This window comes from Monodelphis domestica, chromosome 7 (assembly GCF_027887165.1).
Source record: "Monodelphis domestica isolate mMonDom1 chromosome 7, mMonDom1.pri, whole genome shotgun sequence".
NCBI classification, from domain to species: domain Eukaryota; kingdom Metazoa; phylum Chordata; class Mammalia; order Didelphimorphia; family Didelphidae; genus Monodelphis; species Monodelphis domestica.
In genome coordinates this window covers 37,289,924-37,306,811 of record NC_077233.1, presented here as the reverse complement: position 1 = coordinate 37,306,811, position 16,888 = coordinate 37,289,924, and the positions used below count along the sequence as shown (strand labels likewise).

The following is a 16,888-nucleotide window of genomic DNA, read 5'->3' as shown; positions in this document are numbered from 1 at the left end:
GGGATGTAATGAGTCGTGTGATAGAGTATGCAAAAAAAAAAGAAAGAAAGAAAGGATGCTATTTCCAGGACAAGCAAAATCAACAAAATCTATTTACTGAAAGCAATCCATTCTCTTCTCAGTGAATAAAATGGCCAGGTGTATCGCCATGCTGGGGCAGGCAATATGGCACGGTGAGAAGATGACTACACTTAGAAATCAGGAGAAACCTGGGTTCAAATTCAATCTCTCCCATTTATTAGTTGTGTGACTAGGAGTAAGCTTTCTGAGATTCTGTTTTTCTGTCTGTAGAGTGGAGTGTCAGGGGACTAATAAAAGCTCCTACCTCACCGAACTGCTCCAAAAATCAAATAGAATGATACAGATAAAACCTGTAGAAAACCTTGGATCAGGGCATATAGGCAGCACAATGGATAGAGCACCAGGTTTGGAGTCAGGAGGACCTGGGTTCAAATTTGGCTTCAGACACTTCCTAACTCTATAATCCTGAGCAAGTCCCTTAACCTCAATTGCTTAATCTTTACTGCTCTTTTGACTTAGAACTGATACTAAGATTGAAGTTGAGGGGTTTTAATAATAATAATAATAATAATAATAAAGAAAGCCTTGAACCTGTGCAAGCCAGCACTTATATTTATCTTTTTAAAATATCATCCCTAACAGCATTTGAACCTTGAAGACACAAATCTTGAAGTTTCCCCCTGATAACAATCACCCCACTTCACCTCTGTTTGCCCTTAAATCAGGGATCTGTGATTTTTGTCATTGAGGAAACTCCCTCCATTGATACAGATTGCCAACATATCTTTGATATTTACCTGAGGTTCAGAATGATTATAACTTGCCACATCAGAATCGAGTATTTAACCCAGGCCATCCAGGTCCAGCACCTGTCCACTGAATAGGTGATCTTTGTCACTGAAAAACCTGTACTCGATGCATTTTGGCAAAGACATGGCTTCTGATGAGTTTCTCAGCATCTTGACTTTCTTTATTTTTTTGTTTTGCTTTTTTCCCTCAGCTCCATGAAAGCAGAGAGGAATGGTGTCTGTTTGATCATCCAGAACACCACATACATTTGGAAACCCTTTCCAATGATGACAGTATACGATTACTTCCTAGGGAAAACAAATGTTGAGCTTCCTGTTAAATACAATGTAAGCTTTTTTCAAGGCTAGTTGTTTTTCATCTTACTAGAATAGCTGTTATCTCTGAAATAGCTCTATCTATTACAAGTAACTCCCTGCCAGACAGTGGTCCCCTTTTGCCCTTAACAGAGACACTTTGACTGGGGTGATTGAACCCTCTAATGTGTTTCACTGAATAAAGGCATGCCTCACTCTACGCCATGGTGTATCTTACTGTACACCTTAAATCTTGTGTGCGAATTGAAATTTTGTAAGCTGAATCATATGCTGACTTCATTAGGAGAGCATCTGTATTAAAGAACCGGTTCAGTCCAGCAAGCCTTTATTAACCAATCACCAGGCATTCTGTTTTATTGTAGGCTCTCTGGATAAGAGAGGACAGAAGAATACATATGAGAAGGAAGGTAATATAAAAACAAATGAGATCAATAAAATTGGGGTTTTTAAGGTGTTTTTTTAATTATTTTTAGGGCCAAGCACTATGTTAGGCACTAAGGATATAATCATAAAACATAAATCTATCTCTGCCCTCAAGGAGTTTATAGTCTAGTCTAGAAAGCAACATATATACAATGTAATCACCAGAAAACTTCAAGGATGGGGAGGCAATTACACTTTGAGAGATACTAAGCTTTTTTTTTTTTTAACCCTTACCTTCTGTCTTAGAGTCAATACTGTGTATTGGCTCCAAGGCAGAAGAGTGATAAGGGCTAGGCAATGGGGGTTAAGTGACTTGCCCAGGGTCATACAACTGGGAAGGGTCTGAGGCCAGATTTGAACCTAGGACCTCCTGTCTCTAGGCCTGGCTCTCAATCCAATGAGCCACCCAGCTGACCCCAATACTGCGCTTTTTAAGAACGAGGGTCCCTCTAAGTGGAAGACATTGGCACATGCCCATAATCCCATCAGCTGAAAAGTGCTGAAGCTGGTGGACCATTTGAATTTGTAGGTTCTGAGCTGCAAGACCCACTTATATGTCCGCTGTAATACAGCTGGTGATCCCCTGAGAGGATCCCAAGGAGAAGTAAACCAGTCCAGATTAGAAAAATGGAGCAACTTAAAGCCTCCTTAGCATTAGAATTGGACCTGTAAAGGACTTCTGAATGTTTTGTATAGGTTAGATGGATACCTAGTAAAGGAGAGAGGAAGGGAGGAAAAAGGGGCAGAAGGAGAGAGAAAGAGATAGAAGAAGAAAGGGAGGAGAGGGAGAGAGAGAAAGGAAAAGAAAGCAAAGGAGAGAGACAGAAGCAGAGAGTTTGAGAAAGAGTGATGAGAGGAGAAAGAGAGGGAGAGGGAGAGAGACAGAGAGCATATCCAAATTAGAGTCTTCAAAGGTCAGGGGTGAAGAGGGGGAGTGCATTCCAAGCATGGCATGTGCAAATGGCACAGAGATAAAAGATGGAGATGTTGTATGGCAGGATCAGCAGGAAAAAAGACCAGTTTGATTGAACTCTAGAATGTAGAAGGGGCATTATTATGTTTAAGAAGCCTAGAAAGGCAGGCTAGAGCCAAGTTTGCATTAAGCTCTTACTAGGCATTAAACCCTGGCATTTTTAAAAAGACAAAAACCCCAAACAGTTACTGCCCTCTAGGAGCTAACATTCTGCAGATGCTCAGTAAGGCCAAAGAAGGAAATTTAGTCCCACAATTGGGCTGGGGGACAAAGGGAAGGAAAATGAGCCAGGCTTTTGAAAAATTACCAAAATGCACACATTTTATTTGGTATTGGTATCTCATGAACACTGTAAAATCTGCAAACAAATTCACAGGCATAAAACTACTAAGCAGGAGCATCTTGCCCTCATGTTTTGCTTACTCAAACAGAGACACATGGTGGCAGGATATGCCTGAGCTCACACACAGAGGGGCTTTGGCACTACGGGCAGAGAATAGAGATGCCCACTTTGTCCCACTGCTCACAAGTCCCTTAATATGCCTGCATTTCAGAATTGGAAAGGTTTTCTATTTCTGGAGGTTCTGGAAAAAGTCAAAGAAATATAACTGAGTTTATTAAGTCAAGGCCTTTTGCCTCATTTTCTACATAAGTCAGATGGGACTCGTCATATCTGCTGGCTCACAACCCCAAAAGAATTTTATAGAGACTCGTTTAATAAAATCTCTCCGGCACTTTGAGCATCCTGAGGAAAGGGGGCATCGTTCCTCAGCCTCCCTGAGGCCTCGATGAGGGGCATAGGAGTCATCTTCAAAGACAGTTAAACCTTTACTAGATGAAAGGAAAGATGGTGGAATTAATTGGGAGCATTTTAGCCATAAATCACTTTAGTTAAGAAATACACACATGACCTTCAGGTAGCAAGGTAAATTCTAAATAATTGGGGTTTGACTAAAGGCCATTAAACTTACTGAGTAGGAACTGCGTCCAGGGGAGATAGAGTGGACACTTCTCCCCCCCAGAGCAAGACGCCTCGGACTCCTGCCACAACTTCTTGGCGTGGCATTGTATGAGAACGTCCTGTCACCCTCAAACACAGCCCAGTGAAAGGTGAGATCTGGGGGTCACCATTGAGCTTAGAAAGTCCGTTTTTGTAGGGAGAGAGTTATTTGGATGCTCTTCAGTTCAAGTAGAGGATATCTAATACAAATTTATTGGGCCAATTAGCCTAATGAGATGAACCCTGAAGAATTCACGGTACCCATAAATCTGAAGGGGAAAAATCACACAGAGCCGACAGCTTCAATTATTTCCAGTTAGCTTGACAGATCTATAATAAATAACTTTTCATCCTTTTGAGATGGAAGCCTACTTAATAACCACTTGCTTGTACCTCTTTTTGGAGTGCTCTTTTTTTCCTAAGGAGACTAAGCAGCATCCGAGCCGCTGGTGTTCCTCTACCTCCAACTACAGGAGGAAAATGCGTTTCTCAATTAAGAAAATAATAATTTTATTTGCATGTAAAATGGTGTTTGTGCAGCTTTTGTTTAGAAGAAGAAGAAAAAAAGACCTGTCATTTGTATTCTTCCCAAGAAGAGTTCATTTCCATAAAACCAGTTTATGTGACATAGTTATCTACAGCATTAAATACATTTTATATCATCAGACTTTTTTAACGATATATTTAAAAAATGTATTTCTATTTAGCTTAAACGTGTTAGGAATCATCCTGGGGGACTGTATGAAAATGTAGTCGTTTATTTGTAATTGCCAGAAAATGGTTTACAAAATTGTTAGTGGCTTTTATTGCGTGCGCCCTGCTCCTGGAGCACTTGCTTGTTAATTAGAGAAATTTCAACTGTCATAGTCGGCAATTATAGCTTCTGTATCATTGTCTGTTATGAATAGTCAATGAGGTCTGATTAATATGCATGAGCAGCAGTATATAGGGTGTGCATTGGACCACAATCCAGCAGCCTTAGTACAGCAGTAGAGGGAGTGTTGTGGCCGAGGAGGGAGGGAGGAGGGAGGGAGGAGGGAGGGGGGAAGCAATAAGGAGAAAGAGGTAGCAGCAGCAGCTTCCCCAGGCAGCCCTCTCAGTGCCATGCCAGCGGGAGCTGCTCGGCTCACTCACCTGGCCGTTGCAAAGGATATCTGATACTCCATGAGGGCGAAGTAGCCGGAGCTGGTGGCTGGTGTCTAGACAAGTGGCTGTCCTTGCCTGCCGTTCCTCTAAACATGGGATGCAGCCTGTGCAGCCTGCAGAAGCAAGAAGAGCAGTACAAATTACTGTATGAAGTTTGCCAGGTAACCAAGGGGATCTTCCAGCCGCCCCAAGGATGCAGGTTCTCGGCCAGCTAGCGTGGTGGGAATAGGACGCCTTCTGGAAGCGGCGTGTCGGAAAGTCTTTGCAGGAAGGGGAAAGGCAGAGAGTTGTAGCGTGCATGTGCTGCCCGTTTACTCTCTCTTGTGATTACTTTTCCAGATGCTCCAAGAGGCTTAATTCTGCCTAGCTAAATAGATGTTGACGTGTAATTAAAGCAAGGTCCCCGGGCAGCCCCATCCCCAAAGCCGCTCCCCACAGACATTTCTCCCCGTGCGTGTTAAGTACCATGTCTCGAGGAAGGGTCATAGCTTGGTCATGCACTCTTTGAACAAGTTGCCGGAGACTCGTCTGATGATGGATGCCTGGGAGGTTTTTGTCTCTGTTTACAAATAGTTGTGAGGGATTTCTTTCAGGGGAGCGCGGGCATCTTCATGCTTTCAGCAACTTCTCCGGATGGGACATGTGGTTCAGATTTATGTTTCACACTTTGAAATGTCCCTACCTCGAGCTTATACACAGAGGGAAAGACAGACAGACAGAAAGACAGAGAGAGGGAGGAAGAGGAGGAGGGGGGAGGGGCATGAATTTGGATGGAGATGTCCCAAGCTATCAGCTGCTTGCTTTCAGTTAACTAGGGGGAAATTGAAAGCTAGATTGAAAGAAAACACAGAGTTTGAAAAATGAGACTTTTTTTTTTTTAAACTACGTGGTAAATTGGCTTTTGTTTGAGGATGGGGGGGATGGATTTAGAATATGTCATTACTCCGATTCTGGTGAGTCCGGCTCTAATATCATTAACTCAGCATTCATTTTCTGAGGGGATTGAAGAGCTTGAATGAACCTAACTGCATAAAGTTTTTCTTCAGTAAATTTAAAAAGTTGTCCTTCCATTGAAATACCTTTGGGGGAGGAGGGGAAGGAAGAAAAGAAATAGGAATACTCAGATCGCTCGGAAAAAAAAATAAAAGACATGGGGAATGTTTTTCTTTTAGTGAATTAGACAATGATTGCTATTTTAGCATAATATGTAGTTCTTCAAAAGGTATTTCATTTGACCAATTACACACAATAGCAATTTTCCACTTAAGTTTTCTGAAGTTCTAAGATCCAAAATGTCTCCCACCCTCCCTTCCCTCCTCCCTCCCGGAGATGGTAAGTAATTTCATCTGGGTTATTTATCATAGCATATATACTTTTAAAAATCCCGAAATTTCAAATGTGAATGGCTTAGGAAGAATTTGGTTTGAGAATTGTCATTTTCCCAATTGCCGGCAGAGGGCGATTATCGTTACAAAAGAAGCCCGGGACAGAGTGCTGGGACCTTTGTGTATTACCTGCATCTGATCTACACTGGACTCTTCTGGGGCAAGATGTAGAAACATGCTGGAGGCCAGATTTATTTGGAGGCTTTCCTTTGCCTCGCCTTTCCTTTCATAGGTGCAGGCAGATTCTCTCTGGTATCCTTTCCTTGTTATTAGTCATAGGGCAAAGGACTCTATTGTGAAATAGTTTTCTTGAGTTTGACAAGGAGGGCATTTGCCAGGAGACCAGGTTTCTTGGACTTAAGCGGTCTCCAAAAATGGGCTCAGATTCAGCCTCCAGTTGTGTGCTGTTGCATCCATTCCCCTTTACAGCCAGGCACTGCTTGTCATAATAGTTAGCCCTTGTCACTGCCAAGTGGGCTGAGCTGGAGCTCTCTAAATGAGTCAGTCTCACATTCAAGAAGTGAAAGGAGAACAAATAGAAGCCAGCCTTTCAGCCAGGTAATGGAAGGGTCTCCGGGCTAGAAGTGAGCCACAGAATATGGAAATCGCCACCTGTGTGGCACAAAACATTGCCATTAACTTCCTATTTCCCTTCCTCCAGAGGAGGGAAATATCATTTCATGGTCATGATAGTAGATTAGATAATTAGCTCAAGAGGCCATGGCTGTACCTCTACTAGACTGATTTTTCTCAGGTTCATCTCTCTAATTTGGCAAAAATCTTATTTCCTAAATAAATCAATGTTGTTAGATTTTGTTTATTTCTTACTTTTTTGGACAAGATGAATTTATGTGGAAATATTTGGGAGCAAAACACGACACAATGAATTTTGATAAATGGCTCCCATCTGGTCTATACTTTGTCAGCAATTTAGTAAACCAGGCAGATGCACTTTGAGGAAAACGAAAGCTACTTTTCAGGCAAGTTCCTAGGCTTGTAGGATCATCAGTCATGCAGCTGGACCTGCAAGGGACCTCAGACACCACCTAATCCAGCCCCTTTATTTTACAGATGAGGAAAATGAGACCCAGTTAAGCCTAAATTGCTTCCCCAAGGTTGGAAGCAGAATTTGGATCCAGGTCCTCAGTGTTGACAGTGGGATCAGTCACCTCTCTCGTGTCTTCATAGAACTTAGAATCATAGGAATCCCCAAAGCATCACTCCTATTAATAATGGCACTTTCCCCGTTATCCCTTAAAGCTTTCTTATAGCTGAGAAATTAAGGCTTTCACAACCAGTTCCAGAAGGCCAAGTTGCCGGATTTAATAAGTTTTCAGAATTGGAGCACGAAGAAAATTAAATATTTCCAGGCTCAGAATTTATCCCTTTCTCATCCAGAGGTAATTCAAAGAGATGCTCTTCATTAGGGTCCCTGGCATGCTGCCTGCATTTTCTTTGGGGGGCTGCTGTGAGCCTAATGATGTGGAACAATGATTGGGTTTCTTGTTTCACACACACCTTATCGTACCTTTAATCACATCATAAAAAAGAAAAACAAATTAAGGGTAACAAATTAAGGGTCCTAGTCATCAGAGTGCATTGCGAGTGCTTTGAATAGCTTTGCTGGCCATTGGGCACTGGTCAAGAGCACCGAAAGAGGACTAGCCCTCTGAACTACACAGTGATTTCTCCTCAATGTTTTCAGTACCAAATAGTTATTTAGCTTCTCAAACGTGTCCATTCTGCACGCTTCTGCAGGAACTGCTACCTGCTGGAGATTTCCTCTCTGGATGAGCACTCCACAACAGGGTTGATCCAGTATTGGGTTTTATTTTTCGTTACTGATATTTAAGTTGATGGTTGTTCTCTACCTTGGGGAGATGTGCCCCAGAGTCCCCAGCTTATTTTTCAAGACTCAGGAGCATCATTAAAGGAAGAACAGATGGAGAAAGGATGGAGCTGCTTGGAGGTTATCTGGGGTGCATCTTCTTCTTGTATAAATTAATTGAAAAAGAAGATCAAATGGCTTAGGGGATTGGTAAGGGAATAGGAAGCCTTTCCACCACCTGGTCACCTTCACTGCCGGGTCACTAGGCAGAATTCAACTATGGCTGGTAGGAACTAAAAGTCATTATTAAGTAACTGTTGTTCAGCGGAAATGACTTGGTGGGCTTCAGTATTTTCCTTTGTACAGGAAGCCCTCTGGCATGCCTGTTGACCCAATTTACTGGAAGGGGTTTTAGTGATGAGGTTCAGTTAGCCCCAGATGGCATCCTCCCAATATAAAGTGGGAGAGACTCACCCTTAAGTGTAAAACCAAATAGGGAGGGAGCATCTAGTGACTCAGTGGATTGAGAATCAAGTCTAGAGACAAGGGATCCTGTGTTCAAATCTGGTCAAGTCATTTAACTTGCATTACCTAGCCCTTACTATTCTTCCACCTTAGAACTAATAAATAAGTGATGCTGAGAAAGAAGCTAAGGATTTAAAAAAAAAACAAGTAAGGAGGGAACTGAGTCTGAGATACCCATACCTTCTTATATCCTTCCTAAAATGATTCTTTGAGATAATTTTTTAAAAGCTAACTCAACTAAAATAAGCAGAGAGAGTAAACAGAGAAGGAGAAGGAGAGAAGAAATTAAGGAATATTTCTGGTTAAAGTTTAGCTTTTATTCAAATCAGGCATTAGATAAATATTTATTCAAAGAACCAGCTAAAGAAACAAAGTTCTTACAAGTGTTAACAATAATAGACATTAATATAGTACTCTAAGATTCACCAAGCTCATTACACACATGCACACATTATATATATATATATATATATGTATGTATGTATGTATTTCAAACCCTTATCTTCTGTTTTAGTATTCATTCTAAGGCAGAAAAGCAGTAAGGGGCTAGGCAGAGTTAAGTGACTTGTCCAGGGTCATACAGCTAGGAAACATTGGAATCCAGATTTGAACCCAAGTCCTTCAGCATTACAACATTATTGATTAGAAGATAAGCTCCCTTAAGGCAGGAACCATGTTTTTACGTTTATCACTATCTCCAGTGCTTAGCACCATCACTGGCACCCTAGCAAGTACTTGATAAATGCTGGATGATTTCATTTCAGTTGACTTTGATGGCAACCCTATGAAGAAAATGCTCCAGTTATGATTATATATATTTTAATAAAGAAGAGGAAACTGAGTCTGAGAGGGTTTAAGTGGTTTTCCCAATATCAGAAAGCTAGCTGATATCTGTGGCAGAATTCAAACCCATGTCTTCTTTATGCCAAGCCCAGTATTCTATCCATTAGGCAGGACAAACTGGGACTAAAAGAAGACTTGAGATAGCAGCTACTGAGGGAGCAGCTCTGTCTGCTGTAGTTCCACATGGTCAAGACTTTGTAAAAATCTTGTTGCCAATAGGTCCCTTTCACATCAGCAAACACTATTTGATGTCTGTTTTGCATAGCATTATATTGAGTATTTGAATAGGGAATTGACTTAAAGCAGCCAACTTTTATGGATTAGTATTACATTTGAAAGTCCACATTGCAGAACAGCCACAAAATCAATATGGTGTTCTATGGTATAAACACCATCAAGAACTGAAGGCTGAACAGCCAGTTATTTACAGACTAGTAAAAGCTAACCCATTCTGATTGTTTTAGAGCTCTGTGGACTCCCTATTCGATGTCAAGGGTAGCCTGCGGAGTTCCTGTAACCAAGCATTATATATTTGGGGCTCAAAGGAACTCTTGAGGTCATCTACTGTCACCCAAGCCCTTCTTTGCAAAAATGAGGAAACTTTGGTCTAGAGAGAATAAAGATGAAGAACACACAGGCAGTAAATGGCAGGCCCAGAGTTTCAACTTAGCTCCAAGTCCAATAATCTTGCTGTTCATAATAAAAGAAAAACTTCTCATTCTCTTGTAAACAGCCTATTTCTTGTTTAAATTAAGCATATATAGTCCTCAATTAGATAAGCACGATCTTGATGGCTTTCCAAAAATAAATAACTGCAATAATTGCATTTAGCAAGTGTGTAATATTTGCTCCAAGAATAAAATAGATACACCAAAAGATCAGCTGTGTTTCACTCCTTTTGAATATGCTTAAAGTGACTAGTGGAGCACATGTATGAGGTTTTTCAGATCTCCAAGTACTATGTGAATACTAGCTCCTCCGTAAGAGGTGATAGAAATGAATAAACTTGATCTCCATAATATTGTAGGATCTTTTACGCTTTGTGGGAAAGTAGAAGCTTTTTTATTTAAAAGAAACGTTATTTCAGAAAGCTTTGTTCTAGGGAAAGTTTTTTCTCCTTGAGTTTGTTGGCAGAGATAGAGGATCTCTGCTTGACGTGGAGGGAAGGGATGCAATCTTCACAAAAGAGCCCTCTGGCTATTGCTGTGCCTGTGTGTAGCTGAGAAAGTCTTCTTGTAAAATCAGTTATTTTCCAGAAGCTGACAAGTGAAATTGGCCTCTTCATTTCACAATGAGTGATCGAGTACCCCTGCATGTCAGAAACCGATAAAGAAGACATTCTGTCCTATTATCATTGCATAAGAAGATAAAGGGGGAGGAGGAAGGGGATTAATACTCTTTTTAATTGGCCAACATATGACCAGGTACTACTTAAGTGGAGAAGTTTGTCGATCTAGAGCTGAAAGGGACCTCAGACCATTTGGTAAACCCCCTTATTTTACAGATTAGGTAACTGAGCCAAGAAATAGTAAGTAACTTGACTAAAGTCATCCTAGTAGTATGTAAGATTTCATATTGGGTCAAATAATTCCAAGTTCAGTTTTCTTTCCTCTTCACAATCTCTTAATTTTTTTAACTCTTACCTTCCATCTTAGAATTAGTACTGTGTAAGGGTTCCAAGACAGAAGAGTGGTAAGGGCTAGCCAATGAGGGTTATGTGACCTACCCAGGATCACACAGCTAGAAAGGTTCTGAGGTCAGATTTGAATCCAGGACCTCTTATCTCTCAGTCTGGCTCTCTAACCACTGAACAACTTAGCTGCTCCCCACACCCCTTATCTTCTTTCCAACTCCTTCCCTCCAGTAGCTCTTCCAGTAGTAGCCAAAGCACTTTCTAGTTCCTTAATTTCTTCAGGTAGGAATTGTTGAACCAACTCTAACCAAGTCTCCAGCTGTCTTAAATAGCCCAAACTTGGATTTGAAAAAGCTTTAGCAATGATGAATGATTTGGTGGCTGGGACTTTTTAATGGGTTGCTCCGATACATCTGCTTCTTGTGTTGAAGCAGGTGGTAAGAAGTCACAGGGGAGGAGACAGCTTCTCTGCTTTACTGTCACCCATCAGACATAGCAGGCTGAAAGAAAACATATGGAACAATGAAAAAATGCCACTTTAATAAATGTCTTGCATTGTGTTCATTAATAATGAAGAGAAAGGTCATGGTTCATTTGGGGCAACACAAAAGATGATAATCATCCACAAGGCTATTGGAAAAACTGAGTAGATGTGGCTTTTTGGAGCCCCTGAGAATTTCTGGATCTTCTTACCATTATAGGATTGGGTTGACTTAAGGCATCGATGTTCACTCTCTGAAACTCACGGAGCAGTATATCTCCTTGACTGCTGTGGTAGCCTTTGTCAGATGAATGGGTCATTTTAACAAGCCTTCCTTGTTAAGCTGGCCGTTGCCATATCCATGAAAGAAAAATTCTACTTTTGACATTTGAAGGACTTATTCCGTTGTACCTTGAACGATCTGATTTACCCATGCTTGTGAATTTTATGTCATAATTCCGTTGAACTGTATCCTGTTGGTCAACTTTGATAAGCAACCTTTTCAGAGCTTTGGCCATTGGCCAGGGATTATAAAATGCACTTGATGGCTTCCATCAGCTTGTGATTAGCTCAGGGGCTCCCCCCTATCCTGATCTCTGTTTGGTTAGTGTTTTCCCCACCACCACTTTATATGTTGTTTGTAATTTGGATGGAAAGGGGAATTTGGAAGAATGTGCAAGTTCTGTTTTATTTATGCTGAATTTGAAGTACTGATGGGGCATTCGAGTGAAAATGAGCAACAACCAGTTGACAAATGGGGGCTGGAGGTTAGGAGAAAGATTAAGGGGAAATCTATGCATCTGGCAGTCATCTTGGCTCCTCGGTTTGACCAGCAGTTTCTTAGAGGCACTGGCTCACTTACCATGAGGATTATTAGGCACTCCTCCAGAACTTAATTGAGGTTAAAGAGTTTAACCCAAATACTATGTACATGTAATTTTAATAGCTCTAGAGGAGATAGATCAATGAAAGCTGGGCAATAGTGAAAAAACAGTATTGAGCAGGGGCAGCTAAGTGGCAGACTGGATAGAGTACCAGGCATAGAGATGAGAGGTCTTGGGTTCATATCTAGTCTCAAACACTTCCTGGCTGTGTGTCCCTGGGCAAGTCACTAAACCCCATTGCCCACCCGTTGGCACCATTACACAGAATTAAGTCTAAGATAGAAGGTAAGGGTTGTTGTTATTTTTTTAATAATAGTATTGAGAAGGTAAATTTGAGTTGGAGCTATCACACTAATGATGCCTATTTAACTTGAAATTTACATTTCAGGAGAGCAGAGATTTTCAATTTTGATCATTGCTTCCATTGGGGACCCAGGACAGTGCCTGACATTCCTTTGATCTACAAATATGGATTAACACCTGCTTGTTCTAATGACACAAGTACAGAGTAAATCAATCCCCCCTTCAGTGGGCTTACATTCTAAAGGGGGAACCAACAAGAATATGTACAGACACAAACAGCATCGAATGAATAGACACACAGATGGGCACCAAACTTAGAAAAGAGTTCAATGCAGAGAGTTTGGGAAGCAGCTCCCCCCAGATGCTGAGAGGAGCCAGAGAGACTCCATGCAGATGAGGATGCCCAAGCTGTATCTTCATGGAAGAGAGGGACTCTGAAGTAGAGTTAAGGAGGGCAGCACATTCCAGGAAGAGATCTCAGCCCTGCAGACATAAACATTGGAAATGTCTCCTGATGAGTGAGGAACAGAGAGAGGGCCAGCCAGCTAGGCTGGTGTACCGAAGGGAATTAAGCAGGTGGCATAAGGTTGGTGCCAGATGTGAAGGGCTTTAAAAGCCCAGCTGAAGAGTTTTAATCATAAAGGCAATAGGAATCCACTGGTGTTGGTGCAGTGAGAGAGTCACATGGTCAGATCTGCACTTGGGAAATATTGCTTGGGGTAGCAGGGTGCAGGATGAAGTGTGCAGTGGGGAGCTAATTGAGGGCTTGAACTTCAGGAGGTAAGTGTGTGAGTACCAAGAATAAATAATGCAGAAATGCTGGGAAGGTAAAACAAGGTAAGATTTGGCAGCTGGTTGGATATGTGGGACAAGGGAGAGTGAGAAGTCCAGAAAAATGGTAATTTTATGAACTCGAGACAGTGGAAAGATGGCGATGCCTTCAACAAAAATAGGGAGGCTTAGAAGGAGGGTACATAGTAAGTGCTTAACAGATGATTTTTTAATTGAAGGAGGATGGATGGATGGATGGATGGATGGATGGATAGACAGATGGATGGATTTGCTTTTTTCAGTGGTCATATTTAGTTGTCTAAATCCTGATATACAAGACTTGAAAGAACATGAAGTTTTTCATTCAAAATACTAATGCAACAGATGGATAGGACACGAGAGAAAAAATAGATAGCTGTGTTGTAAAAATCAATAGTTAAGATTATAATTGGAGAGTGGGAGTTTCTTTCCTGGTCTCAACTGTGCTAGTATTTTATATGAAGGTCTGGCAGAATTCTAAGGGGAAAAAATCTATTAATATTATTAATATCCCTCTAGTAACCCTAGATAGCATTTACATGATTCGTTATGGTTTAAAAGCACTTTGGTTACACCATTCCACTTGATCCTCACTGTAATTCTTAGGTAGTTACTACAGGTGATATCATCCCCACTGTACAGATTAGGAATTTGAGTTTCACAGAGGTTATCCAGCTAGTACATGTTGGAGGAAGAATTAGAACTCAGATATGGGTAGGGGGCCCATAAAGAGAGAGAGGAGCCTCACATGTGTCAAGGAGAAGAGAGCCCTACATATATAGTGAGGTATGGCTAAAACAGGGCAATATAGGCATTTCTAGCCTCTTCCTTAAGCCCTTCCCTTCTCCAACAAAGACTTTCATTCCAACTAGGAGGGAAAGCAGAGGAAGGGCTCAGAGACTATTCTGTTCTACTCAGAGAAAGAGAGAGAGGTTCTTGGGCCAGAATTATATCTGCTCCCTTAAATATTGTTAGCCTCGGAGAAATAATTGACTTACACCTAAATTTTGATCACTTTGTCATTTGGAGAAGGGAAGGAAGACCTCAAGCTATCCATGGCTTGGCTCTTTTCTGCCAAATACTAGTTCTACAACAAACACACATAGTGAATAGTAAAGGAAGGTATTTATCTAAATTGGTAGCAAAAGCAAATCAGAGAGAAGGTATTCACATAGGAGAATATATACCAGACAATACAGACTGAAGGAACTCTTCCATTGGGAGCAAGACAACTCAACTGAACAAAAACAGAGTTCTGGATCTCACCCAAGGGGAACTCACTGCCCTCTCTAGTGTATCAAGCTGGGAATAGGGACATGACAGAGACTGCCATCTCCTTTCAGATCTCTCCAGAGTCTTTTCCTTCAGCAACCTGTGGAATTAGAAGGCACCTAAAGTGACTTTACTGGAAACTTCAAGGATCCCAAAGGAGACTAGACATTGAAGAATACTAAAGACTGGCAAAGGATAGAGCTTTCTTACCTTTTGCCAACTCCATCCAGCCCCTCAGACAAGGAAGGGCATTCATCTCCAACAATAAGGAAAGAGTCTCAAACCAATGGGCCTGGACAGGGATTGCACAGGTATTTGCTCTTTCCAGGACCAAAGATTTTTCCAGTAGACATTATGCAACTATATAATATGCTCTACTAGTTATGTAACTATATAATAATACCATGTAAGATCAGTATCAAAAGTGATAGGGACAGTGAGCTAGCACAACAGATAAAGTCCCAGGCCTGCTGTTGGGAGGACCTGGGTTCAAATCCGGGCTCTGACATTTCCCAGCTGTGTGACACTTGGCAAGCCACTTAACTGATCATCTAGCCCTTGCTGCTCTTTTGCCTTAGAATTGATACTAAGACTAAAGGTAAGGATAAAAAAAAGGAAGGAAGGAAGGAAGGAGAGAGAGAGAGAGAGAGAGAGAGAGAGAGAGAGAGAGAGAGAGAGAGAGAGAGAGAGAGAGAGAGAGAGAGAGAGAGAGAGAGAGAAAGAGAGAAAGAAAGAAAGAAAGAAAGAAAGAAAGAAAGAAAGAAAGAAAGAAAGAAAGAAAGAAAGAAAGAAAGAAAGAAAGAAAGAAAGAAAGAAAGAAAGAAAGAAAGAAAGAAAGAAAGAAAGAAAGAAAGAAAGAAAGAAAGAAAGAAAGAAAGAAAGAAAGAAAGAAAAAGAAAGAAAGAGCCTTACATGGAAAATAGATGAACATCTGTAGCCTAATAGAGCTAATGTCTTGGCATGCACATATCCTTGGGTCATGCTTGTTTCTACACAAAGAAACATCCTCACCATTAAAAAAAAAAAGCTTCTGTAAGCTTTGTGAATTATAGAACAACTGGCTTACAACTCATATTCTTCTGCACAAAAGCCATCCCTAGTCACCATATTAAGCCCATTAATTCGGCAGGCAGATTGGAAAATAATAGTCCTTTTTCCAAAATACATCACTGAGGTTGTGGATGCCCATCCGGATGTATTCATCTATGCAGTCCTTTACTCTCAAATGAAAGCTAAAAGCATTGATTGAAATTTAGGATGCATCATATGATAAATAATATACTTTTTTCCTAAAAATTCTCAAGAAATATGAGCCGCCATCCTTAATCAAGCAGCTGTTTTATGTTTTGAGAGTCTAGTGGTTCACCAAGCTAGAAAGCTGTATCTTCCATAAAATTTCACTTGGCATTCCATAGTTGAAGATGCTACAGATGTGTGTGTGTGTGTTTTCCCCAGAATGAATACAATATATTACACTTGGGGCCATGTTTTATCTCGTTATGAATTCACTACAATGGAGATCTTGAAGTATATATGCTGTACACTTAATGCATGAATTACAATACGTATATAATGTACATTATGATACATAAGGCTGTGTGTGTAGTTTGGATATTTTTCTGGTGAGATGATTCATTCATCCACGTAATCTTGTGTTATTACTCCTTTGATGTATTATTTCCCTCTGCCTCATATTAGATCTTTTTTTTTTCTCTTTGGGGGCCTTATCCAAGCCTGAGATTTGTGGTCTCTTTTGCAATGTATCTAGGAACTTTCCTAGAGATTGAAAGTGTCATTTAAAATAGTTCTGTCGGATTAAATTCCTATTTCTGTGAATTCTACAATTGAAAAGTGAGACAGTATTATAGGATGCGTGATGGGCATTTTTCCAAGGGTGAAGCTAGAGGTGTGAGTTAGGGGAAAAAAGACCCAGAGAATGTCAGAGCTATATGGGGACTCTGGAGATCATAGAGATAGTACCTCATTTTACAGAGGAGGAAATGAAGAACTTAAAAAGAATGTGACTTGCCCAAGGTCACATGTTTACTTAATAACAAAATCAATTCAAACCCATTTCATGTGATTTTGTCTAATGCAGAAGTTCTCGAATGATTTTTATTTCAGAATCCCTTTATGTTCTTAAAAATTATTAAGAATCCCTCCCCAGAAGCTTTTGTTTATCTTTATTTGTTATATTAGAAATTATAATGGCTTAATATTATTGTGAAAATAGTTTT

General features: G+C 40.7%; 1 protein-coding gene across 3 annotated transcripts in view; it reads left to right on the top strand.

Annotated features, from left to right (window-relative positions):
• The window catches only part of PDZRN3 (PDZ domain containing ring finger 3), a 281,919-nt gene that overhangs the window by 203,653 nt on the left and 61,378 nt on the right, over positions 1–16,888 (top strand). The window contains exon 1 of one of the 3 annotated variants that reach the window (XM_007500096.3): positions 4,519–4,848. The exons of the other annotated variants lie outside the window; for them this stretch is intronic. Coding sequence (XP_007500158.1) covers positions 4,780–4,848 — 69 coding nt within the window. The 5' untranslated portion in view covers positions 4,519–4,779. Of the gene's footprint in view, positions 1–4,518; positions 4,849–16,888 lie in introns of those variants that run through there. 3 annotated transcript variants of the gene reach the window in all.